The 25,113-nt window shown below is 38.2% G+C and overlaps 1 protein-coding gene across 2 annotated transcripts in view; it reads right to left on the bottom strand.

The window, feature by feature from the left end:
• Nucleotides 1–25,113, bottom strand: part of PLCB1 (phospholipase C beta 1) — a 679,067-nt gene that overhangs the window by 137,279 nt on the left and 516,675 nt on the right. For both annotated transcript variants that reach the window (XM_041732275.1, XM_041732276.1), the window contains exons 13-19: nt 19,574–19,658; nt 17,915–18,092; nt 13,439–13,506; nt 11,431–11,527; nt 8,805–8,889; nt 6,589–6,713; nt 1,498–1,652 (exon numbers count right to left, since the gene is read on the bottom strand). In XM_041732275.1, the coding sequence (XP_041588209.1) occupies nt 1,498–1,652; nt 6,589–6,713; nt 8,805–8,889; nt 11,431–11,527; nt 13,439–13,506; nt 17,915–18,092; nt 19,574–19,658 (793 nt within the window). The remainder of the gene's footprint in view (nt 1–1,497; nt 1,653–6,588; nt 6,714–8,804; nt 8,890–11,430; nt 11,528–13,438; nt 13,507–17,914; nt 18,093–19,573; nt 19,659–25,113) is intronic.

Below are 25,113 nucleotides of genomic sequence, written 5' to 3'. Positions count from 1 at the left end.
TGACTTGGAGATCATGACCTGAGCCAAAGCCTAGAGTCGGACGCTTAACCAACTGAGCCACCCAGGTGCTCTGGAATCTAAAAAATAAATAAATAAGCAAGAGCACCTGGTGGCTCAGTCTCTTAAGCATCTGCCTGCAGCTCAGGTCATGATCCCGGGGTCCTGCATCAGGCTAGCTGCTCTCCTTCCATCCCTCCTCTCTACTAGTGCTCCCTTGCTCTTGCTCTCTCTCACTCTTTCTTAAATAAATAAATAAATAAATAAATAAATAAATAAAATTAAAAAAATAAATAAGCAAGCAAACATGCACAAATAAAAATGAATTGGCACACAAGGACAACGTTAGTTTGATCCAACTAGAGCAACAATTGACAAGGGTTCTAAAAATAACATTCGTCCGTGTGATGCTTAGGAGTTTATCTTAATCAAACTCGGCAGGAATTAAACATCCTTTGCTGAAAAGGATTTCCTAAAATAAACATAATCTCGAAGCTCTAATTCTGCCAACTCCACTCTTCAGATACATGGTGTGAAATAATTTCAGAAGATATAATTTTGAGACACTTCACTGAAATTTTATTTTTGATCTTTGGTGTCAAGTGACACGAATTTTCCAGTAAAACTGGTCTCAATAAACTTAGGGTAGATAGAAATTAGTGAAACTGTTACGTTTTTTTTTTTTTACATAGTTTTTCATGTGCTTTTGGTTTAAAATCAATCTAAAAATTGCATTTATGTCCAATAAAAAATGTTTCTTAGTTCCACAGTTATCTGGCTAAACAGAGGGAGAAAGGAAAACTTAAAGAAGAAAATTAAACAACCACAATAACCAAGACCTTAGAGAATTCAAGTAAAAAGCTCTTTGTAAAATCATTTTTCATTCATAGTACAAAAATACTTTCTTGTAGCTAAAAAAATATATATATTTGATGTAACATCAATTTCAAAAACAGCAGAGATCATTTTGAATTAATATTTTAGGGTCAGATGTATGTTTAATGAAACAATTTCTTAGTTAATATCATTACTCTGTGTTTTAAGTCCCCAAATCCTCTGATAGATTTTCAAATGGTAAGTTGGGAGCTTTTATTCAAAATTTAACAATTTATTGAGAGAATGCTTCTTTTTTTTCTAATTTTGCTCAGCGTGGCTATTTTTCTAGAACTAATGGAGAAATAAAAGACCAGAAGATTCCTCCAACATGGGTCGCTGGCAGTTACACCAAAAGAAAGGACCAACCATGGTGACTCTCACCAACTTGGTTTATTGACTTAGGGTTCAAGTTTTATCCTATTAAAGAATAGGGGTTAGTCCCTTTATCTCATGCATGTGGCTTCTGAAACTTGTGATTCAGATTTAGTCCTTTAAGAAAAAAAAATACATAAAGGGGTAGAGATATTGCTAGCTCTAAATTTTTGATGACAAAACTCCTTTAAGCAAAATAGGTAATGTTTGAGACTTTTGTTGGGGACAGTTTTGTAATAGAGAGGTACATACCTTGACAGATAAAGTATTGGCCACTATCCCATCCACGATGCCTTCGGTGAATGGATCAAAATGCTTGTCAGGTCTCCTCATGAACTCTGGCTTTAATCTGTAGCCACTTTTCCCATTGTATTCATACATCCCCATATTTATTTGCATAGCCAGGTCTGAATATCAAAAACACAAACCTTATTGTGACAATATTTGTGTCTAGAGCAAGAAAGATTGTATTACAGTCCATTTTTACTCCCCTTTTAAAAAAAGAAATATTTCTTCATTGTAGAAATTTAGGAAACACAGATAAGGAAAAAAAAAAAAGTCAAGCTGTAATCTCCAAATCTAGAGATAAACCGCTGCCAACCGGTTGGTGTATATTGTTTTCCTACTTCAGATATGTTTGAATGTGTAGTATATCCATTTCACTAGATATTTGTCTGCTTTAATTTTAACAGCTGTACAAATTCTTTTGAATAGATTCATGTGAATAGATGTGTTACATAAGCCCCCTCTTGGGTACAATTATGTGTCTTGTAATTTTTCATCATTACATATGGTGTTTTGATGAATATCATCATGGTGAAAGCTTGGAAGCCATCATTAATGGCATTATTAGGAGTGAAATGTCTAGGTCAAGAGATATGTTCTGGGGAAAAGGTATATTTTTTTATAAGTCTTGTCAAAATGCTCTTCAGAAAGCTCACACCACTTCTGAGAATGGACTTCCCTACACCTCACCAACTGTGAACACCAGAATTCTTTTTTTAATTTACAGGAGAAAAGGATTTCCTTTCTGAAATTTGCATTTCTTTTGTTTCTTCCCACCTAATTACACATTGACTCCTTTCTAGTGGACAAAACTTACAGCCAAAGTTTTCTAAGACTCAGTTAATGTATGAAATGAATGTCCACACTAATTGCAATTGGTAAGATTTGTAAAGAAAAACATTTTAAAGTCATCAGGAATCTGGGAAGCTGTCATTTGTTCTGGATTTTCTGAGTCATGATTCACCTCTACATAGGTGGACAATAGCAAGGTGATCGTAGAATTATTTCAGAGTTCCATGTAATCAATCATTTTTAGAGTAAATAAGTGAAGTTTTTTTGTCAATTTATTAAGCTATGATAACTATGATATAACAATTGGACAAAGTACCCCCCCCCAAAAAAGAAAATGACCGACTTATTATACTTGAAAAAACTAACATCAAAAACTTTAAAAAATTGCAATAGCAAATCATATGTTCCAAAAAATAACATACAACAAGGAAGTAGAATTCATCCCATGAACAAAAGGATAATTACATATTAGGAGCTCTATTAACTCACAAAAGAAGAAATGAATAGATATGGTTATCCCAACAGATGTTAAATAGACATTTAATAACATTAACATAAATTCCCAAAAGACTGTTATTCAATTAGGATAGGTGCCTACAGTAGTCCCCACCTATCCACGAGAAATGTGTTCCAAGACCTCCAGTGGATATCTGAAACCACGGGCAGTACCAAACTCGACATCTACTATTTTTTCCCCTATACACATAGAGCTATGACAAAGCTTAGCTTATAAATTAGGCATGAAAAAAAATAAATTAGGCATGATAAGAGATCAACAACAACTAAGAGCAAAATAGAAGGATTATAACAATACACTGTAATAAAGGTTATGTGAATGTGATTCTGTCTCTCTCTTTCAAGATACTTACTATACTGCACTCATCCTTCTTTTTGTGATGATGTGATATGATAAAATGCCTATGGGATGAGATGAAGTGAGGTAAATGATGTAGGCACTGTGACATAGCATTAGGCTACTTTTGACCTTCTGACAATGAGTTAGAAGGAGGAGCATCTGCTTCCAGACCCTCTTTGACTATGGGTAACTGAAACCATGGCAAGTGGAGCCACAGGTAAGAAAGGCTATTGTATTTTTTTAATGTGTGGAAGATTATCCGTTTCAGTCACAGCCAATACCTACTCAATGAAATTCCCCTTAAGTGTAGGATGAAGAGAAAGCTACCCACTCTTAATAATATTATTTAATATTATTTTAGAATGGTCAGTCCAAAGTACTAACAAGGGAAAAAACAGAGATGTGATTAAATTGTTGTGATTGTGTGGGATGCCCAGGTGGCTCAGTGGTTGAGCGTCTGCCTTTGGCCTAGGGCATGAACCCAGGGTCCTGGGATCGAGTCCCACATCGGGCTCCCTGTGAGGAGCCTGCCTCTCCCTCTACCTGTGTCTCTACCTCCTCTCTCTTTGTATCTCTCATGAAAAAATAAATAAAACCCTTAAAAAAATAAAATAAATTGTTGCCATTGTATATCTACCTGAAAAACCCAATAGAAGCTACTGGCAAAATAGGCTATTATGAGAGCTTGGGAGAATGATTATAAAATATATTTATTCATAAAACAAATATACAAATATCAATATCCAGAAAAAAATTGCTAAAAATATAATGTTTTTAAAAAAGGCTTTCATCTAAAGAAACTAGACCCCAGGTGAAGACAAGTGATTTTGCTAAGGGACATAATGTAAGAACTTTTATGGTGAAGAGAAAAACATTCTTTCTGTGATAAGAAAACTAAAAATTAAAAGGTGCTGGTTTTCTTCAAATTTCCTCAAATTATAAATTTAATGTGATTTTAAACAAAATTTTTTTCCAGTAGGGAGAGGGAAACATAGTGTAAAAATTAAACTAATGTAAATTAGTTTTGATTTTATTCAAAATCCCATTTCTTTCTCAGTGGGGAAAGGGGAAATAATAAATAAATTAAATTCATTCCAGTTTGCAATGGCAAGCAATGAACTAAAAATTAATAGCCATGAAGGAGAAATTCTACTTCCAGGTATTAGACTGTATTATCAAACATTACAATAATAACAGTGAGCTGTTGGCTCCAGGAAGGCAGACAAATTTATTAATAGAGAAGAATATAACTGGAAGAAAATGAACCTAAATTAACCACATCAAAAAATACTACATGTATTAAGCTGTAATTTCAGTTTAGTGTAAAAAGGATTGGTCTCTTCCTGAGATTGTATATTACAATTAAATTTGGATGGCTGAAAGGGTCAAATTACAAATAAAACAGAAACCAGGGGCAGCCCAGGTGGCTCAGCGGTTTAGCTCCACCTTCAGCCCAGGCCCTGATCCTAGACACGGGATCGAGTCCCACATCTGGCTCCCTGCATGGAGTCTGCTTCTCCCTCTGCCTGTCTCTCTCTCTCTCTCTCTCTCTCTCTGTGTCTCTCATGAATAAATAAATAAAATCTTTAAACAACAACAACAACAGAAACCATGAGAGAAACAGAAGTAATTATGGATCTAAATCTGGGGTGGAGAGCCTACAATAATAAAAGTAAACCAAGACTGCATAAAATAAAACATTAATCAACCCAATCTCATCTGTTTCACAAAATATGACAACATGCTTATTATATAAAAAGTGCTGTTATAAATGGATAGGAAAACTGACAGTAGTCCTAAATATGCCTTCATAAAAGCAGAGGCACAAAAATCAAAACACATACTTAAAATTTTCGTTAACTTATTTATTTATTTATTTATTTATGATAGTCACAGAGAGAGAGAGAGAGGCAGAGACGTAGGCAGAGGGAGAAGCAGACTCCATGCACTGGGAGCCCGACGTGGGATTCGATCCCGGGTCTCCAGGATCGCGCCCTGGGCCAAAGGCAGGCGCTAAACCGCTGCGCCACCCAGAGATCCCAAAATTTTCAACCTCAATAATAATCAAAGAAATAAAACTAAAGTAACAATGAGATAGTATTTTGTCTGGATCATCATTATTATTTAATGGTAGTACTTAACCAGGATCTCAAATGAGAAGGACCACTTCATTCCTGATGGAGGAAAAATCCAGTGCAATATATTTTTTAATTTGTTAAAGGTACAGATTTTTTTCAAATTATTTTTTTTCATCATGATAAGTGTACTCTTAATCGCCATCACTTATTCCATCCATCACCTATTTCATCCATCTCCCCTCTGGTAACCATCAGTTTGTTCTCTATGGTTAAGAGTCTGTTTCTTGGTTTGTCTCTCTCTTTTTTTTTCTTTGCTCATTTGTCTTGTTTCTTAAATTCCACATAGAAGTGAGACCATATAGTTTTTGTCTTTCTCTGACTGACTTATTTCACTTAGTATTATACTCTCTAGCTCTATCCATGTTGTTGCAAATGACAAGATTTCATTCTTTTTATGGCCGAATAATATTCCATTGTGTGTGTGTGTGTGTGTGTGTGTGTGAGTGTGTGTGTATATACCACATCTTCTTTATCCATTCATCTAGTGATGGATACTCCAGCTGCTTTCATAATTTGGCTACTATAAATAATGCTGCAGTAATCATAGGGGTTCAGGTATCCCTTTGAATTAGTGTTTTTGTATTTTTTAGGTAAACACCCAAAATTTTGGATGGGCAATTTGGTATTGCACGAAGGTTCGTAAAACATTCACATTTTTTAACAAAGTGATTGTATTTTAGGAATTCTTCCAAAAGAACATTAGGACATAGACTTGCCAATTTATATTCAAGATGTTGTCTGAGCATTATTTATTATAGTTGAAAAAAATTTCCTAATGTCCAGTGGTAGGAAATGCAATTTAGTGAATCGTGAAATGTGCTTAATATACAGCTATTAAAATTCATGTTTCTATATAGCATTTAAATATATATGTACATATATATTTTTAAACGAGGAATTAAATTAAAAAGCACATATATACATAGCCAAAAAATCCTTACAGATTACAAAGCCAAAAGTTAACTGTTGACTTTCTGAGTCATAGTGTTCCTGGTGCAGTTATATTTATTTTTTTCATACTTTTCTGAATTTTCCAAATTTTCTATGAACTATACATATTACCTTAAAAAGCATAAAACTTTTCTTTGAAAATAATGCAAGACTAGTAGAAATAAAGACTTGTTGTAAACTACTAAAGACAGTTTCTCCATTTTCAAAAGTTACTTTTTTCTTTGCAGCGATATTCCCTTCACTGAAATTTGCTTCTATTTGCAAGTCTGGAAATGTGGCTTTATAACAGAATGGAAATGAGCTATTAGCTGTGCTACTTACCCACAGTTTGAAAATTAAGTGCAACCATTTGACAACCTGCATTCCAGAAGAGCTGAGGCATGTAGTTAGATGAATCCACACGGGTTCCTTTTGGATATATCCTGCTAAGCTGCATTTTGTTATATCTGGACCATCATGTTAAGTAGTGAATACAGTTATAAAAATAATGAGCTGATACATTAACTGAGAGGCCATTTTCCTTCTTTCTCCATTGGGAAATGAACTAAATGTTGATGATCTCTTTGGACTAGTGGGTGAAAAATGTCAAAAACTTCCTCAAAACACAGAATAAATGTGCTTTTAAAAAAATTTTATTTATTCATGAGAGACAGAGAGAGGGAGGCAGAGGGAGAAGCAGGCTCCATGTAGGGAGCCAGACATGGGACTCGAACCTGGGTCTCCAGGATCACTCCCTGGGCTGAAGCCAGCGCTAAACCACTGAGCCACCCGGGCTGCCCTAAATGTGCTTTTATAATATAAATGCACTATCACCTTTGCAGAGCCTCGTGGCTGAAAACTAAAGGAGTAGCAAAAATGACCTAGCCAAAGTCAGTGGGATTTTGTGGAGATTATTCAGGATAGGCTTAATAATTAAGGGCTCGTGAGAAAGCTCAAGCGTTTCAAAGCATGTGAGAGCATGATGTCGTCTCTGGTGGAAGCAGATAACATGCACTGCGTGGCTATTTCTGAAATGCTCTCTGCTCATTTTTAAGCCTTCTCTGAGAATGCTATTTGCCAAGACTGTGGTATTCTTTATGATGGATAACCAGGTAAATATAGCACAGAAGGTTCTGACCTTGCTTCGTATTTTCATTCCTCCTGCCATCAGTTTTCCAACCTGAGGACTTTTAGCTCTTGACTACTATTTAGCTATTAAACACTGTTATGTCTTTAAAACACAACTGACTATTCCTATTACCAAATTTAGTGGAGGTTAGCGAGGGTTTTGAGCTTGGGCAGGGGAATTAGGCCTAAAAGGGTCTGAACCTTATTTCTGGAAGTTGCTGGCTCTAGGCCCTGCAGCCACTTATCTCACTCTGTGTGTCAGTTTCCCTCATTTACTTAATAGACTGAACAACCCCTACATTCTAGGTCTATTGTGAGGCTTCAGTGAGATAGGACATCTAATGGACGGTCTCTCCAATAGCCAGTTCATACTAGTGTGACTTTGTGGATGGAGTTACATTTGTTACGGAGTTTATGGTTATTCCCTCTCCTCTCACTGAAGAGTTTTTTTTTTTGTTTGTTTGTTTGTTTGTTTTATTCTAGGACTTGCTTCATGAATTTGGGCTGCGTGAGGCATTTACTATTACTTTCATGGGAAAGATTTAGAGACTTGATTCGGTTTTGCTTTATGGATAAAAATTAAAAGTTTTTGTTGGGACGCCTGAGTGCTCAGTGATTGAGCATCTGCCTTTGGCTTTGGTAGTGATCCCGGGGTCCTAAGATCACATTCCACATCGGGCTCTCTGTGGGGAGCTTGCTTCTCCCTCTGTCTATGTCTCTGCCTGTCTGTGTCTCTCGTGAATAAACAAATTTTAAAAAATCTACAAAATAAATTAAAGTTTTTGTTGTCAGGACTACCAACAAAACCATTATGAGTAATATATATTTATACTCTTTTTAAGTTTTTTTTTTGAAATCTCTACACCCAACTTGGGGCTCAAACTCATGACCTCAAGATCAAGGGTCACATGCTCCTCTGAGCCAGCCAGATGTTCCAATATTTATAATCTTATCATTGTCCTAACTATTTTCTGATTGGACATCGATTCCATGTAAGGATGTGAGATGCCAGGAAAGTATATTTATAAACGTATTCACTTTACACATATTCTATCTTACATATGTATAAAGTATATACACCTGCTTTACACATGTTGTCCATAACCCAAAGGCAAGCCACAAAGCTGGTATTACCATTTCTGTTTTACAGACGAGGAAATTCAGAAGAATTAAGCAAATTGTCAAAGGACAAAGTGCTTAATGGTGTGAAAATCACCTTGAAGCCTGAGCTTCCTTTACTACAAGACCAGCACTCTTTTCCATATATCAGGCCAGCCCATTCAGCCTTGCATATGAAACCATTTATCATACCCAGGTGACAGACAGAAGCCATTTCATGCATCTTTCTCCTTATTCAAAACAAAAATCAAACCAATGGCACGTGGCTTCCATTGGGTCATCTCAGCAGTCGATCGTCAAATCAAGGATACTCTACAAATTCCACTGGAGACTTTGTCAGTTGCTCTAGTCCTTTGGTTTCCACGAAAGAAGACATTTCAAAACTTCTATTTCTTTCTGAGTTAATGACAATAAAAACAGGTGAGAAGGACAATTCAATGATAAAACTTATCTCATGTAAGAAGTAGGCACATATTCAGTGAAGTTAGGGCAATGTATCCTCATCTTAACTTCATAAATCCATTTCTTCCAGTGAACCTTTTATCTGTACCCAAAGTTGAGTCTTTTAAAAAGCTGTCTCTTCTAATACTTAATACCTGAGTCAGTTATGCTTATGGTCTGTATTAGGATGAGGAAATGAATTTTAGATGTTGTAAATGAAACTGTTTTGTCAAAAGAGGAGGAGCCCTAGGGGAATCTTTTATTCTAAATCCATTCAAATTTGTTTCTCTGACTCTGTTTGATGCCCACATCGCCATTGCCTCAGTTTGTATGCACCTCTTTGGTTCAAATAACTAACGTGACCTTAGGATCAAGGTTATTTCAAAGCAGAAGGATTCTTGGAAATCTTCCAGTCTAATGGCCTCATTTTCAGATTAGATAAGAGAGGGCGGAGAGATGCATGTGGTAGAGGTCTGAGTAGAGTACAAGAGTAATGTTTGGAAAGTGGAATCCGAACTGCCAATTAGAATGGAAGAAACAAAACAAAGTTACCTTAGTTTATAAAGACTAAGAGTCTGACAGCTTCTCGGTCCTCTTTCCAACTAAAAACCAAAGTGTTACACACAATACTGAGGCAAGTGTCATTCAGAGTGGTTAGACAGCGCTCATGTGTTTTTTAAAATTTATTTTCATTTTTAAAAAGATTTTATTTATTTATTTGAGAGAAACAGAGAGAAGGGGGTGCCTGGGTGGCTCAGTTAGTTAAGCATCTGCCTTCAGCTCAGGTCATGATCCCAGGGTCCTGGGATCAAGCCCTGCATCAGCTCCCTCCTCAATGGGGAGGCTGTTACTCCCTCTCCCTATGCCCCTCCCCGCACTTGTGCATGTGCATGCTCTTTCTCTCTCTCACTCTCGCTCTTACTCTGTCAAATAAATAAATATTTTAAAAGAGATAGAAAGAAAGCAGGAGTGTAAGTTGGGGGAGGGACAGAGAGAAAGAGACTCTTAAGCAGACTCAGTGCTGCTGAGCTCCTGGGACCCTGAGATCAAGACCTGAGCTGAAACCAAGAGTCAGAAGCTCAAGTGACTGAGCCACCCAAGCATCTTGACAGCTCTCAGTTTTTAAATGGTTACCTTTGAGGCATTTCCCACTCTTTGATGCCCACTTTCCATAATTAAAATCTCATTCTCTCCCCTCAATCATTCCTAGACTCTTTTTATCCATCTCCTTACCTTCCCCAATTTAATCAACTCTATAGGAAACCCTTACTTCACTTATTTTGGTCCATCAGAAACCTATTTTCATACAACCATACAATTTTGAGCATGACTGCTAATCAAAATTCAGTCAATTTAGTGGGTGCTTTTGTAACGTATGTGCAGTATTCTTTGTACAAAAGTGATAAAATGTTATAAAACACAAGAAGAGTTCTTGTTTGTAAACTTGTGGCCCATGCTGTTGTTACCAGGCTCTGAAGGATGTCAATGCATCCGTTCCTTCTCAACCTGGCTACTTGTCTAGGAGCTTTTGACTCATGAATTAGGAAAACTCATTTTTGCAGCCAATGAAAGTTATAGAAATATAAAAATAACTACTTTAGTACATTTATAATTGAACAACTTGTGGTAAAACCCATCAGTAATTACAAAAATCAAAGATGTTGAAATATTTATATATAAAACGTATTGGAAGTTAAATTCCTCACTGTAGAGATCTACAAAGTTGAGGCTCTTTGGGCAAAATAATACAATTATACATAAGTGTGTTATGTAGAAGCTTAGATTTTGATGTATCTATAAAACTATGCTTTACAAGAGGCTGCAATATTTAAGCAAAAATTCAGATTTTAACAGCACTCTCATAAAAGCAGCTAAAACATCCCAAAAGTTTTCTTCACTTGCTAGCATCTTACAATTCATCAAGAAAAGGACAATTTCATAAAATGGCTCTTTTCTTTAGGTGGGGAAAAGGTGCTATATTTTTTTTCTTTGCATCCAGTATGGCTGTATAGTTGGATGAAGAAAGAACACAAAATGATGTGAAGTTAATGTTATAAAACAAGATGGACAATTGGAATGTGGGTGAACTTTTCTATTTCTTGTTATTAGAGCTAACCACATCTCTGGTTGCTCCCTTTCTGGGGGATGGATAGTTGTGGGGTTTTTTTGATAGTTTATTTCAATACTGTCCTTATATAACGGAAGGAACCCATTATGTTGTTGAACAGAAACAACTGTGAAACTCTCAATTAGCTATACTCTAGGATCTTTCAGATAACCATGTATGGCCTACAGCCCTATTAAGAATTTTGGGGAAACATTATGGAATACCTTCTCATCTGGTTATGGTCGTCAACGCAGGCATGTATTCAAGACTTCCCAGAATAGTTCTGTTAAGGGTAACATTCTTTGTTCTAACTACTACCTTGTATTGAAAGTACACTAGGGGTTCAAACTGCATGCTACATTAGGGATTCTTCTCCAGGGAAAACTTACTTTTTGAAATTTCAAATGACTCAAACTTGACTGGTTGAATATAGTTCACCAGGTTAGACATCTCTTCTGTGGCCATGGCCTCACTCCCGGCAGTCCCCTGAAAGCAGAAATAAAAATAACATTCCCAGAGTCAGCATTACATTACCAACGTTTTTCTTTTTTCCCCAAGGCAACGATAAAGTGACCCACGAGAGAGAACATCATCCCTTCTCTTCTGAAAACGATTATTGCCAATAGAAAATTCATCACGGGAGAAAATTCGCTCATATGTTACACAAGTGTGGGATGGAAGGAGGGAGATTTAGGGGAAGCTCCCAGTGTGCTCTGAGGCCAGCAGCAGGATCTGAGAGGGCCTGTTAGAGATGAGGAGATCTCAGCCCTGACCGCTCACTGGCCTCCTAAATCAAAGTCTGCATTTTACTAAGGTGATTCAAATTCATGTTACAATTTGAGAAACATTCAGCCATATTTCACCTGCCACAGCATATATTCCTTAGCTGATGTCTAAGGTTAATAAATCAAGAAATCAAGAATTCACTGCATAATATGAAAATTAGTCTGTAGGAGACTGCCAGTGAACTAAAAAAAATTTTTTTTAAAGGTGCCTTGTGGAAATACTTGGAGTGGCTGAACAACTATTGCTTTTCTTTATAGATATTTATCCCTCCCTGCCTTCTTGATTCCTGTGTGCCTAGTAGGCAAGCAGTACAATTCCACGTGGGAATCAGTAGCAAAGGATCTGGAGCCAGTTTGCCTAATTTTAAATCCCAAGCCCACCACCTAGAAGCTGTGCAGTCTTGGGTAAATTACTTAACTGCTCTGGGCCTCAGTTTTCTTAACCATTAAATTAGAACACAGTCAGTCCCAACAGCATCTAGATATTAAATGAATTAAATGATGTGAAAGAGCTCAGAACATTACCTGGCACATAGTAAAATCTTATGTTACTTTAGCTATTATTAGCTATTACATATCACTTTGCTAAACTTGTTAAGGAAGGAGAAAACCAATATTACAGTATTGGTGTGGGACAGACCTCTGTAGGCTGATCTAATATTTTCTCCCAATTTTAGAAGACAGAATACATGGAGACATGATTTCTTTTTTAAACTCCTGTAGCAATATTTAGGTTAAATGTTAATGAGTTGATATTCATCTGCAAATGGACCATCCGATTAGTAAGACAATTTTAAATGATCAAGAATCACTGATAAAAGTTATGCACAATTGAAATAATTATCAGACAGTACTACTTTACTAGGCATGTTAATCGTGTTCCTCCTGGACATTAACTTGAAATTTAGTAGAGGAACATAATTAATCAAAACTTTAGACCACATTAAAGGAAATAAGTGTCAGAGGAAACATCATATAAGAACAGCTTATTATTCATTATTTATTCCTGAGACAGATACTTTCCAATATATTTGGAAGCAGATTCAATATAAACTTTTTGACCAAGACTTTTGCTACAACAAAGTTTTAAAATTCCAATTGACCTATCTCAGATTCACTTCTAGACTCTGCGTAATGAGTATCTCTGAGCTGATGAAGCTCTTTGGAATGTTTAAGCTTACATAAGTAAGGTTCCCTAGCAGTTCCAAAATTACAACAATGGAAGGAATGTCATATTTCTGAACATTTCTCCCAAACCTCATGTCTTCTCTGGATTTTGGGTCATTTCACAGTGCATTTAACTGCCTCAAAAATTGAAGCAGTCTCTTGGATGTCATGAATTTTGACTTCATCCTCCAGATGCCCCATTTAATGTAAGGCAATTTAAGCAGCGCTGTGTATTATAGAGAACTTTGCTCAATGCCACGCTTATTCCCTATTGACTCCAGCATGCATTTTCATGTTCCAACAGGGTAGGGGTAAGTTTTAATGTGAGCTAAGACTCTTTTGACCACTAGATGGCAGAAGGTGACCATGAACTGTATCCACATGGGTCGGGACGGGCAAACTAGGGAATGTGCCTCAGACCAGAAGTCAGTCCCCAAATACCTACCTCATCCATAGAAGATTTTTTACAGTCATCATCATCATCATCATCATCACTCTCGGTATCAGCTTCCCCTGTCAGATTTTAATAACAGATCATGAAGTAACAGGTTTGAAGGCTTGAAGCACATAATAACAGGTGCATTACTAAAAATTTCCTTAGATATTTTGCCCTCTTATGGTTTTAAAATTGTTCTTTGGGATATTTAAATTTTCTTAACTACATAGGGAATTATACTGGGATTTTGAATATGGAATTTTTTTTCTCCAAGTTTTTTTGCGAATGCCATTTAAAATGTCCACATTCTATTGAAAATGCTGAACATTTTTTGTATGTTTTTAAAAACCATAGGGCATTGTCAACAGTGAACTTTCTATGGCACACACACTATATTGATGTGTACATTGCCTTTCAGGGTCTCCATGACCCTAAAAGAGATAAACTATCCTTTCCCCACTTTTCCCTCTTTTTCTCAGCCTTGACTCTTCCATGTGATGCTTGGCCAGTGCTCAGTGATTCTGTGGCCACTTTTAGGAGGCCATAGAAGACCTCACAGTGAAGGCCAAGCACATAAGCTAGGAATGGTGGGGCTGTGGCAGCATGTCTGACTACCGTACAAAAACCTATGATTTGCCTGCAGGCTTATATGATGGATGTATTGTCATCTAAACAATGAACATATCTTAGAAAATGGCCATATCCCGTTGGGTAGGAGGATGGGGTAACTAGGTGATGGGCATTAAGGAGGGCATGTGATGGGATGTGCACTGGGTGTTATATACAACCTATACATTATTGAACAATACATGTGAAACTAAGGATGTACTATACATTGGCTAATTGAATTTATAATAAAAAAACAGAAAAGTAAAATGCAGGATAGAATGTATGAACCCTTAAAATAATTATGCATGGAAATCAACTTCAATCAGACATAATTCAGCCTCATATTTAGCCAACACACAGTCATTTCAATGGATTATTTTTCCTCTCCGAAAATTTGGTGGATGATTCTGCTAGTTTAAATATTCATTTGAGCATGAGGTATTAAACTCTTCCACAGCTCTGGGCCTCAATCAGACCCAATAACATAAGCTATGTAAAAAGATTTTCAAGTAAAATACTAAAGAAGGCATTATTTGACTTTACTACACTCTTTCGGCACTCACTCACGCAGGGGAATAACAGGACAAGCCCAATAGATGGCGATATTGGCTCAACAATGAGGCAATTTGCACTTGCAAAGACCTCCCCGCCTCAAATCTCCCGAAAATTGGCCGCCCAGTTCAATCTATATAAATGACACAGGGTCCACAGCAAGTCTTCAAAGAAGCTTATATATGTTTTCATTTGGCTGACGAAGTTTGATCAACTACTGAATGACAGCTGTGAGCAAAGTATTCATGAAATATCTTTAGAGGGAAAAGATTTTCGGGACCAACACATCTTATTATTTATGGCTTGTTAATTAAAAGAAAGCACATACAACCACTTTAGGATGCTGCTGTGGTGTTAGTCAATAAGAGGAATCCATTATATTTTGGACAGAAAACATATTTATATAGAGATATGTTCTTTTAGGAGGTTGACATTTAAGTTTTTTTTTTTTAATAATCAAATGTGTTGCTCCAAGTTTTTTTAACTTTTTTTTCTTTTTAATTAGAGAGGGGATTCTTCTTATCTAGCAATTTAAAAGTTTGCTTGGCAAACCATTTGCACAATGCTTCATGGGACATAACAATACACCAGTCATTTCAAATACTCTATAAGGTCATTTTTTGGTTTACAGGGGAAAGAAATAATTTATCTTCCTTTAGGAGTGAGGCCCTGGTTTCTCCCTTATAAGAAGGATCTTTGAAGGATCTTAAAATCATAAAACCTTGAACTGTAAGAAAATCTACCTTGTGCTTGTGGTTTAAGACAAGTGTACTGGGGATCCATGGGTGGCGCAGCGGTTTGGCGCCTGCCTTTGGCCCAGGGCGCGATCCTGGAGACCCGGGATCGAATCCCATGTCAGGCTCCCAGTGCATGGAGCCTGCTTCTCCCTCTGCCTGTGTCTCTGCCTCTCTGTCTCTCTCTCTCTGTGACTATCATAAATAAATAAAAATTAAAAAAAAAAAGACAAGTGTACTGCCTAAGGGCTGAATCCTGGAAGAGGCACCAGGCCAACAGAGGTCATGATAAGTAAATTATTTTTGAAATAAGAACTATTCCATGTTTTTCAAGTTACTTGAGTTCTCATTACCAGAGACCATCTACACACCAAATGGTAAATTAGCAGTGCTCATTATTCAAGAGCCTACCTACATATTAAAATGTCCAAAATTTTCCATTGAAATAAAGATTGCACAACAGATCATGAGGCTAGCTTAGGAAATCTACCGAATTACTAACAGATTGCTGCTCTTTTCTGTATTAAGCAATAATGTTCACTGCCTGTAAAAATCATTATTTGTGTTATGCATCCAGTTAATAAGGGGGACAGAACTAGTAGTGGGAAGGGCATATGGGAAAACAAGTTTCTTCCTGCGAAGGAAGACTTGCTTTCCTCCCTAGATTCAAGAGGTTCAAGAATTGTGCTAGGGAGTAGGTGGCTTCGTAACAATATTTGCTCCAAATTTTCAAAAAGAACATTCTTACTGAGAACAACAGTTATTTTTGAAAAAAGACTCAGAATTGTGTAATAATGTTTGAAATACACATTCAAAAACTATCCCCTCATAAAAACCTTTCAAAGAATTGGATAATATCTATTGATAAGGATTTTAAACAAAACCATAAAAGAAATTGGCCATTGAGATGGCAAAATAGAAGAAAAGATAAATCAGAGTCTTGGTCAATCTTCTACCCCTCGCCCCCCTGGATTGCACTAGAGTTTTTATTTTAATTTTAAAAATTTTTCTGAAATCTTTCAATTGATGAATGATAGTTATATAGAAAAGTATACATACTTATATATGTACAGAGTGATGAATTTTCACTGACTTAGCAGACCTTAGTAAATGTTACCCAGATCAAGAAGCAAAATAAAACAAGTGTCCAGAGGCCCCTGTGGATCTGATTCCAGCCACTTCTTCAAGGATCACCATTTCCTGACCTCTAACTGAACAGGGTAATTCTTCCTGTTTTTGTAATTTATATGAATTGAATCATACTTTTTTGTATTTGATTTCTTTTACTAAACATTATGTTTCTGAGATGTATCCATATTGTTGTGTGAAATTGTAGATTATTATTTCTGAATATTATTTCATGGTGTAAAAATACTATAACTTATTTATCTGTTGATGATGGTTGGTATCCTGTTTTTGGCTGTTATGAGTGGTGTTGTGTTGAGTAATTCTTGTGCATCTCTTTTGGTGACATTTCTGTTGGGTATATGCCTAGGAGTGGAATCCCTGGGGCAGAGGGTGTGCATATGTTCAGTTTCCGTAAATACTGCCAGTTTTCCAAAGTGATTGTTCCAATGTTAGCTAAGCTTTTTGTTGAAGAACTTCCTAGATTCAAGCTTCAAGTTTCCTCCACTTATTCACTCCTCAATCAGGAGAGCTTCCTAATGCCCTTTTCTGATTGCCAAGATTCTGATTAAAGCTAGAAGAGAAATCAGACTAAATGACAAGTAATTCAAAGGAAATGGGGTGACCACTTGGAATTCTTTTCTCATCAGCCACAAAAATCTATATCAACTTAAATCTAAAAGGAAGATTAATGATATTAAGCATCACCTAGGAGCTTTGATAGATAATTAAAATAACTTTATCTTTTTACATTTTAAAAGAGATCTATAAAATATGGATGAGTTGAATTGCCCAGAACTCTTCAGGATATCATCAATGAGAATACATTTGGTGAATTTCTTGTGCCAAGACCTGAGTTAATTTAAGGGATTACTGCCCTTAAGAAGCGTAAAATCATGTGATCACTCCAAATATTATTTGGCCAATGTGGTAGACAGAATCATGGCTCCCCTAAATGACCGTGACTTGGGAATATGTCTTATGTCCTATGAATATATGGCAAGAGGGACTTTGCAGACAGATTAAATTAAGGAACCTGAGCTGGAGATTATCCCGGGTTATCCAAATAAGTCCAAAGTTATGGTATGCGTTCCTAAAAGCAAAGGACTTCTCTTGGCTGTGGTCAGAGGGTGATATGATGACAGAAGTGAGATGGGACATTGCTGGCCATAAACCGACAAATGTAGGTGGCCTCTAAAGCTGAAACAAACAAGGAATAGGATTCCCTAAAGCCTCCAGAAAGGAAAGCCACTCTGCTGACACCTAGAATTTAGCCTAGTGAGACCCAAGTGGGCCTTCCTACCTACAGAACTGGAGATCATACATTTGCATAGTTTTAGTGACTTCTCCAAGACCGTTTTAACGTATTCCCAAATATGAATGTTAAAACCCTTTCTAACTTAAGTTAGAGCCGCAATTCTTAAACCCACACATGATAGGGAACAAGGGCCCACCACCTCCTCACCGGCTCCTGGAGATGAGGGCTCAAACATGCTGGAGGAGTCACTGTACGTGTTGGAGACTTGTTCTGAGAGCTTCTTTTTGCCACTTCCTTCTGAAGACTTGTGGGATTTCTTCTTATTTTTCACCAAAATTTTGTACATTAAATCCATAGGGCTTGGAAGAGGAACTCCAGATTCCAGCTAATGGAAAAGAAGAGCACCTTCTTTAAAAATATTGCCCTGTTAGGGGCGCCTCACTGGCTCAGTCCAAAAAGTGTGCAACTCTTGATCTGGGGGTTTGAGTTTGAGACCACATTGGGTGTAGAGATTACTTACAAATAAAATCTTAAAAAAAAAATATTGCCTCTTTCTTTTGGCCTCCCTCCCCAAACCCCCAGAACAGGGTTGGACACCAAGAGCTCCTATATTATCCATTGCTACCTTCAGTACAGATCAGTAAACTGTTCTAAGTGTGTCTTTATGCTTCATGGTTCTTTATTTTTCACATGAAAGGCATATTTTAACTACCGAAATCTTCTTTTTGCACAATGAAATCTCCATGAATAAGACCATTGAAATGTACTGGGAGATTTGTTAACCCAAAGTTTCCCGAGTTTTCTGTAGACTGTAAGTCCAACTGTTTTGGTAATTTAGGATGGAGAGGAAGGCCCTGTCCTGGATTTTCAAAGAAGGGAAGCCAATTAGTGTGGCATCTGTCAGGAACGGTTGGTAAAGACGGGCAGGAACTTACAGGAAAGGATATAGGATCAACAATTCAGATGCAGTTTAAAAGGAGCAATCCCTCCCCCCGCAATCCGGAACTAGGTAACTAAGCTGCACATGTCCTTGGCATCAGCAGAAGTGGACTGGCAGTTTCACATTTCCTTGCAGCAGCCCTGAGATTCAAGCTACCCTTATTTGCAAGCCTTATTTCTTGTGTTTCAAGCTTTGCACATCTAATGAGAAAATCAATTTCCCATGAAAGAGTTGTTAGATATTGTATCAGAGAGCATGTGTGCAAGTCCTAAGATGGGTTATTTTTAGAAAGTTCAGTGAACTCCCGTATGCTGGTCCTTTTTTCTTTGTTTGCAAGGGGTCTGGGGATTGGTATGAATCCATGTAAGAATGTGTGGAGTCTAGGAAAAAGGGTTCAAGAGGGGAGAGGCGACTTTAAGATATTCCTACAGCTTTCTCTCCCAAAGCAGGGATGCTACCAGGGCAACAGGAGGCCGGAGTACCAGGAAAAGGCACATGCGAGGAAGTGAGGACTGGGTGCACGGCCAGATGGAGGTGTCATTGTGCCACCTGCACTGTCTCATTTTGCTGAACCATATCTCTCAAAGGGTGTGATGAGGTTCCTAGTTGGTGATCATAGCCCTGTCTGCCCGGAGTGTCTCTGCAGCTGACTGTGACTGTGGGAATTCTGTAGTCCTGCCAGTCACGTCTGGCAGAGGGGGAGGGAGAAGACAGAGTACGGGAAAAGGTCGGGAAGAGGCCGAGGAAGGATGCAGGTCTTCCACCCTCAGTAGGGTACACTGCCGGTTTCCTCTGGGTCAGACTTCATTATCAACTGAATTAATCTTACTGAGAAACACAAACATGGAAAGGATGTAAGGAAGCCTCCTCCTAACTGTGGTCATTAATATGCACATTCCTTGGGGGTAAACCTTGAAACTGCTTACTGGGTATTTTTCCAGTGGTTCCATGAGAAGAGCATCTCCAAAGATCAGTCGGCAATACTCCGCCATCTTGGCTTGCTGCTTTGGGCTGAGGGAAATGAGAAAGAAAGAAAGGAAACAAGGAGGCTTATTTAAAGAGTTTGGATGGGATTACACTGTGTTGTTAATTACAGAACGAGATTATTCCCTCATCTTACCCTTCAGGATTAGTATTTATCATTCTAAACCCCTTGTTTATTATCCTGCCTTCTGGAAATTTGAATACCACACGCAGGTAGGTAGACAGTGAAGGCTATTCCTAAGGCTGGCCTCCATAGACACAGATGCAGAGGACAGCACGTCATTTGCCATTCACTGGATTCTTGAAGGTCTCAGAATTATGGACTCAATCCCTTTTGTTCAATTTCCTGATTCTAAGTCAAATGTAAGACCTTGGGGGCAGAACTCATTCATGCCTCTGTGTGAATTCTTGATTGAGATTTGCCTAACCTGCAGAAAGCTAACTGCAAAGGAGTGTTTTTAAGGAGGTGAGAGAAGAGAGCAGAGGAAGGGCAGGAGAAAGAGAGAGATAGAATGAGAGACAGAGAGACAGAGAGAGAGAATCTCAAAACATAGAAGAGCAGTCAGGCAGAAGAGTGTCTACTTGGGAGGGGATCCTAGAGGAAAGAAAAAGAAGCAGGCACATTGGGGAAAGTTGTATGCAACTGCTACATGCATAATAGGGCAGCATAGGTGGTGTCAGCCTAATCTGATCTGATAGACAAAGGCTAGAGCTGTAGGGTTGCTGACCTGAGCTCCAGGCTCTTAACCACTCTGGATCTATAAAATGAGAATAATAACTGTTCTTGGAAAAGGACAGAAGGTGCCAAGAAGATGAAGTGAGGTAATGCATGCCAAATGCCTTTGAGGCGTTCAAAGAGTGGGGCAAACGTAAGATGATCCAGGGTTATGAGACAGCATCCGCCAGCTAGACCGGACAACTTGTATACTTGGTGACACATAAATACAGTTGATACGAGGGAACATCCACATCTTTCAATACTCCTGCTTCCTTTGACCTTTTAAAAGCAATAACATTTTTTCCTTATTCTGTAGAATGTTAAATATCATTATAAAGGTATCCAGTTCCATTGGGTTTTATGGACTGTGAGTTTGATCTACAGGCTGCCAAACTTGATTTTCAATAGTTGTCTCTGCATGAGGTAATGTTAATACATTTGAGCAGAACTGGGATTGTAGTAAGAATAAGTAAATGATAAAAAACCCTTCTTTACTACAATTCAAATTGATTATAAAATGTGATTCTTATTTTCTTTCTCTCTTCTGTAACTGTTAAGACTGGATCACGGACTGTTTTTTGTTTTTTGTTTTCCCCTGGGAAGGGGTGCTCTGGGGGATTCAAATCATATTGCCATGGTCTACAGGGAAAATCACTCTTTATATCCTTTTTAAAGGCATATATTTTGGGGATCACATGAGTTCTCTGAGGTTCAGAGAGGTCATTGCTTTGTTGAAACTGCAGGGAGAGGCAAAGAAGAGATTCACGGAACTTGCAAAGCCCTGCATAACAACCTCCCACCTTCTCATCTACCTTTCTTGACTTATAGAAGATTTTACTGTGTGGTTTATGCAGCCTTCAGATTATTCCTCACCAGGATTAGGGAGAGAAGAAAACCTGCCATCCAGAGAACTGATCCTGAAAAGCATGGGATGACTGCTTAAGGTCAGCTCAATAGAAGTTGGGGAGCAAGCAGGGAAGCAGCTGATTTGGCAGAGCAGCCCTGGGCATCCTGTTCAGACTCTGTTGCTCCAAGGATAGCTAGCCCAGTGGCTCAACCAAGCCAGCTGGCTCTGTGGCTGTAGCTGAGACAAGCCCACTGTGCCCGGCCAACACCTCCTGGCTGCACAAGAGAAACTGTCCAAACTCTCCATTTTACTTTCACAGAATGACGCTACTGAGTGTCACAGAGCTTAGCTACTCCAAGTGTGGTCTGTGGACCAGTAGCATCAACAGCACCCAGAGCTGGTCAGAAATGCAGATTTAGGGCCTCTCATGCAGGTTCTGAGTCAAGATGTATGGACAAGTGGGGCACAGGGGTCTTCAAAGACCCTCTAGATGATTCTGAAGCATGCTCAAGTTTGAGAACTGTTGTGGTAAATTAAAGTGCGTCAATAGGTGATGAAGTCATGACATTTTTCTTGAGGTTTGGAATTTGGGAGCTCCAAGTTCCTTTGATCAGAGACCTGGAGTAAAAAGAGAGCTTTACCCTAATACCCTGGCTTCAGAATTTTTAGGGGATCCATATTCATACCAGTGCAGGGATTTTGAGGCAATGTTCCAGGTGTCCCTAAGCAGGTGATAGGCTGAATCCTTTGTCCTTTGTCAGGCCGTCCCCAAACCAGGCCCTCGGAAGGATTTTGTTGGAGCAAACTCTTCCCTGATTCCACTAAAGAATCACCTGAGCTGTTAATGCTGCAGGTGGTAGGGCCTAGGGCCTGGCCCTGAATTGGGAGAGGAATTCTGGAACCTGTATTTGTAACAAGCCTACAGGTAGCTCTGATGTAGGTAGTTAGTGGACCACACTGTTTAAAGCAACATTCTGACACTTCATCCAAATTACCTGGTGTCTTAAGAAAAGGACACTTCCCAGGCAACATCAGTGTGGGGCCTGAGATTCTGCATTTCTACCCAAACTTGAAGTGGGGCTCGAATTCATAACTCGAGATCAAGAGTCACATGCTCTATCTACTGAGCCAGCCACCTGACCCAATTCTGCATTTCTACTAAGCTCCTAAATGATGCAGATGCTGCTGGTCCACGGATCAATCACTCTGAAGTGCAAAGATCTAAATCTGATGTTTTAAAATTTGCTTCAAAGTCAACGGAGATGAAAAGAGGTAGTTTTCTAAGAAAAAGTGAAATGTGCTACTTGGTAATCAGGCTCCTCATATTCTCCACAGACACACACATCCATCTCACAGGGAACCAAATCAGAGCAGAGAGTATAGTGAATAGAGAAAGTCAGAGAAAAACACAGAAACTTTGTGGGTTAAAATTGCAGAAATAAAAGACATTCACATTGTAGTTAGAGAGCAAGAAAAAAAATCCTGAAGCCCTTAGAACATTCACATCAGCTACTGTGGAGATGAGATGATAGGAAATACAAACACATTTGGAGCTTTAAGACATAGCAGGGATGTCTGAACATATTAACATACTCCTAAAATGTAAGCACCTGGCCCAATGGTCAGTTTTCTGACCGAGGATCATGTCCCATAAAATGTCATGGTGTAAGTCCTCCACATTGAACTAAAAAAACCTTCTTTATAGAGGAGGAAGCTATAACCCATGGAAATTAAGGACCTTGTCTAAAATCTCGTATTATCTGTGGCTGAACCAGAACTAGGGGTTATTTTGCTCAAATTCAGTGTAAAATTCTTTTAATGGAAATTCTAACTCACAAATTAGGTGGAGGAATTAGAGTTAACTAGGACTTTTTTTTTCTTTCAAGATTTCAAAGCCTCACTTCTACACATTCAAATCAAGTATGGGAATGCTGCTCAGGAATCTGCATTTTATGGGATTCTGATGTAGCATGTGGAGAAGGATGAGTTGTCAGCAGCTAATGGAATGGCAGATTCTCTTTGTTGTTTGTAGGTAGGTCATTTCGAGTATTTGGAGAGAAAGCCAGAAAATCCAGTGGATTTCTTCCTTTCTTCCAGCATGAGTTTGTTTGGGAGATGCGGCTGGAAGCAGCCTGAAGCACACGGTTCTGAATCTGGCATTTTGTATATGCAGCACATGGGAGAATAAAATGGTCCACCAGAGATGGTAAATAGGTTGCAGATATCTTTTTTTTGGGGGGGGGGGGCGGGGAGGGAGGTTGTCTCCTGGCCACTGTGTTGAGAAGGATTCTGAGATTTATTTCTAGGTTTAGTGGGAAAGAGAGCTGCAAGTGAAGAATGATGTCTGCCACCAAGTTCAGCAATGAGATGAGGTGGCCCACATTTCAAGCACGGGGTTTTACCAGCAAAGATAAAAAACTTAAGATTTTCTTTGGGTGTTTGATAGTGCCCCCCAGGAGAGGATTGAAACTGAGCAATTTTGGCATGTGAAACTAGAAGACAATGGAAACATGAAGCAAAGAGACTTCCCCAATAGATTTCCGTATCTTGCTATTTCACTGTCATGAGCTTATCTCAATGGTTTAGGCATCCTGGGAAAGTTATTTTCCTATTTTCTTTGGTTACCTATAAATTATTAATAAACTTTTAATAGCTAAATATCTCATTTTTAAACCAGAAGGGACAGTATCATGATACTTTTTGCTTTTGTGTGCAACTCAAGATTTAGTTTTCACGCCCTGTTTTAGCTCTCTGTATGTTTGGTGTTGAAAACCACAAAAAATGTCCTGTGGTTAAGGGTCACAAGCCACATAAAAGTGAATATCTACAGACAGTTGCCTTGCGGATGCTCTCATTGTCTTAATTCAATATTTTGAAGGCTCCAGAGGCATCTGCTTAGGGGTGGGGATAGTGTTGGTTAAATGTGTGATTTCTGAAGCCAGACCAGCCAGATCTGAATTTCAGCTCTGTTACCTTTTAGCTGCACAGCCTTGGGTAAGTTACTCACTCTTTTGGGGGCTCAGTTTCAACATCTGCAAAATAACGATTACCATAATAGTATTTATTCCGAGGGACACCTGGGTTTGTGATGAGGATTACATGAACTTACACCTGTAAGGCTGCTCCACACATAATATAAATGCAATAATATTAGCTGTTACTTTGTTTGCAGTGGTAGTGGTTGTTGATACCTCCCTGGTTACCTTATAGGAAAGCTCAGTGAAGCAGCTGTGACAATCAAGAATGGGGCTATGGCGTTTCATCTTCTCTAATTTATATAGAAACATTTCTTGAAGAAAATAAATGTGCGAGATTTGGAGATATTTCTTGAAAAAGGACATAATACACCAACAAGTCTGAGAACTACAGTGCCTAAAAGAAAGGTGTGAAAGCACTGTTAGAGCCCAATTACAAATGGATAGGCAGAGATGAGAAAATGCTCATGTGCAAGTCAGGGTTGTCACAGCAAATGAGGTATTAAATACAGCATCTAAAGGAGGCACTCCCTTGAGTTCGAAGGGAGATAGCAATGAAACAGAATCAATTCTTTTCTCTTCAACTGCCCCTTCAGAACTGTTAGAAAAACTATCTGCCAAATGATTAAATCATTCATTGGCTGACTGTTTCCCAGCAAAACAGAACCAAGAGCTGGCAAATGTAATATGGATTTCCTAAGGGCAAACTAGAAATACAGATAATTATACAATTGGTTACTTCAAAATAAGGTGTCTCTCCATCTATACATTAACAAATGATCACATTTAAGGACTTGGAAATTCCTCAAGCTGAATTTCCTCACGACCAAACTGTTTCTTTAAGATTTTAGTGAATTCTTTAAAAATTAGTTTAATTGAAGTATGCATTGCAAAATTAGTTGAACAAAGGGAATCAATCAATGACCTGGGAAAGACTTTCAA

The sequence above is a fragment of the Vulpes lagopus genome, chromosome 18, assembly GCF_018345385.1.
Source record: "Vulpes lagopus strain Blue_001 chromosome 18, ASM1834538v1, whole genome shotgun sequence".
Lineage (NCBI taxonomy): Eukaryota > Metazoa > Chordata > Mammalia > Carnivora > Canidae > Vulpes > Vulpes lagopus.
Note: the sequence above shows the minus strand (reverse complement) of the source record. Positions and strands in the feature narration are given on the sequence as shown.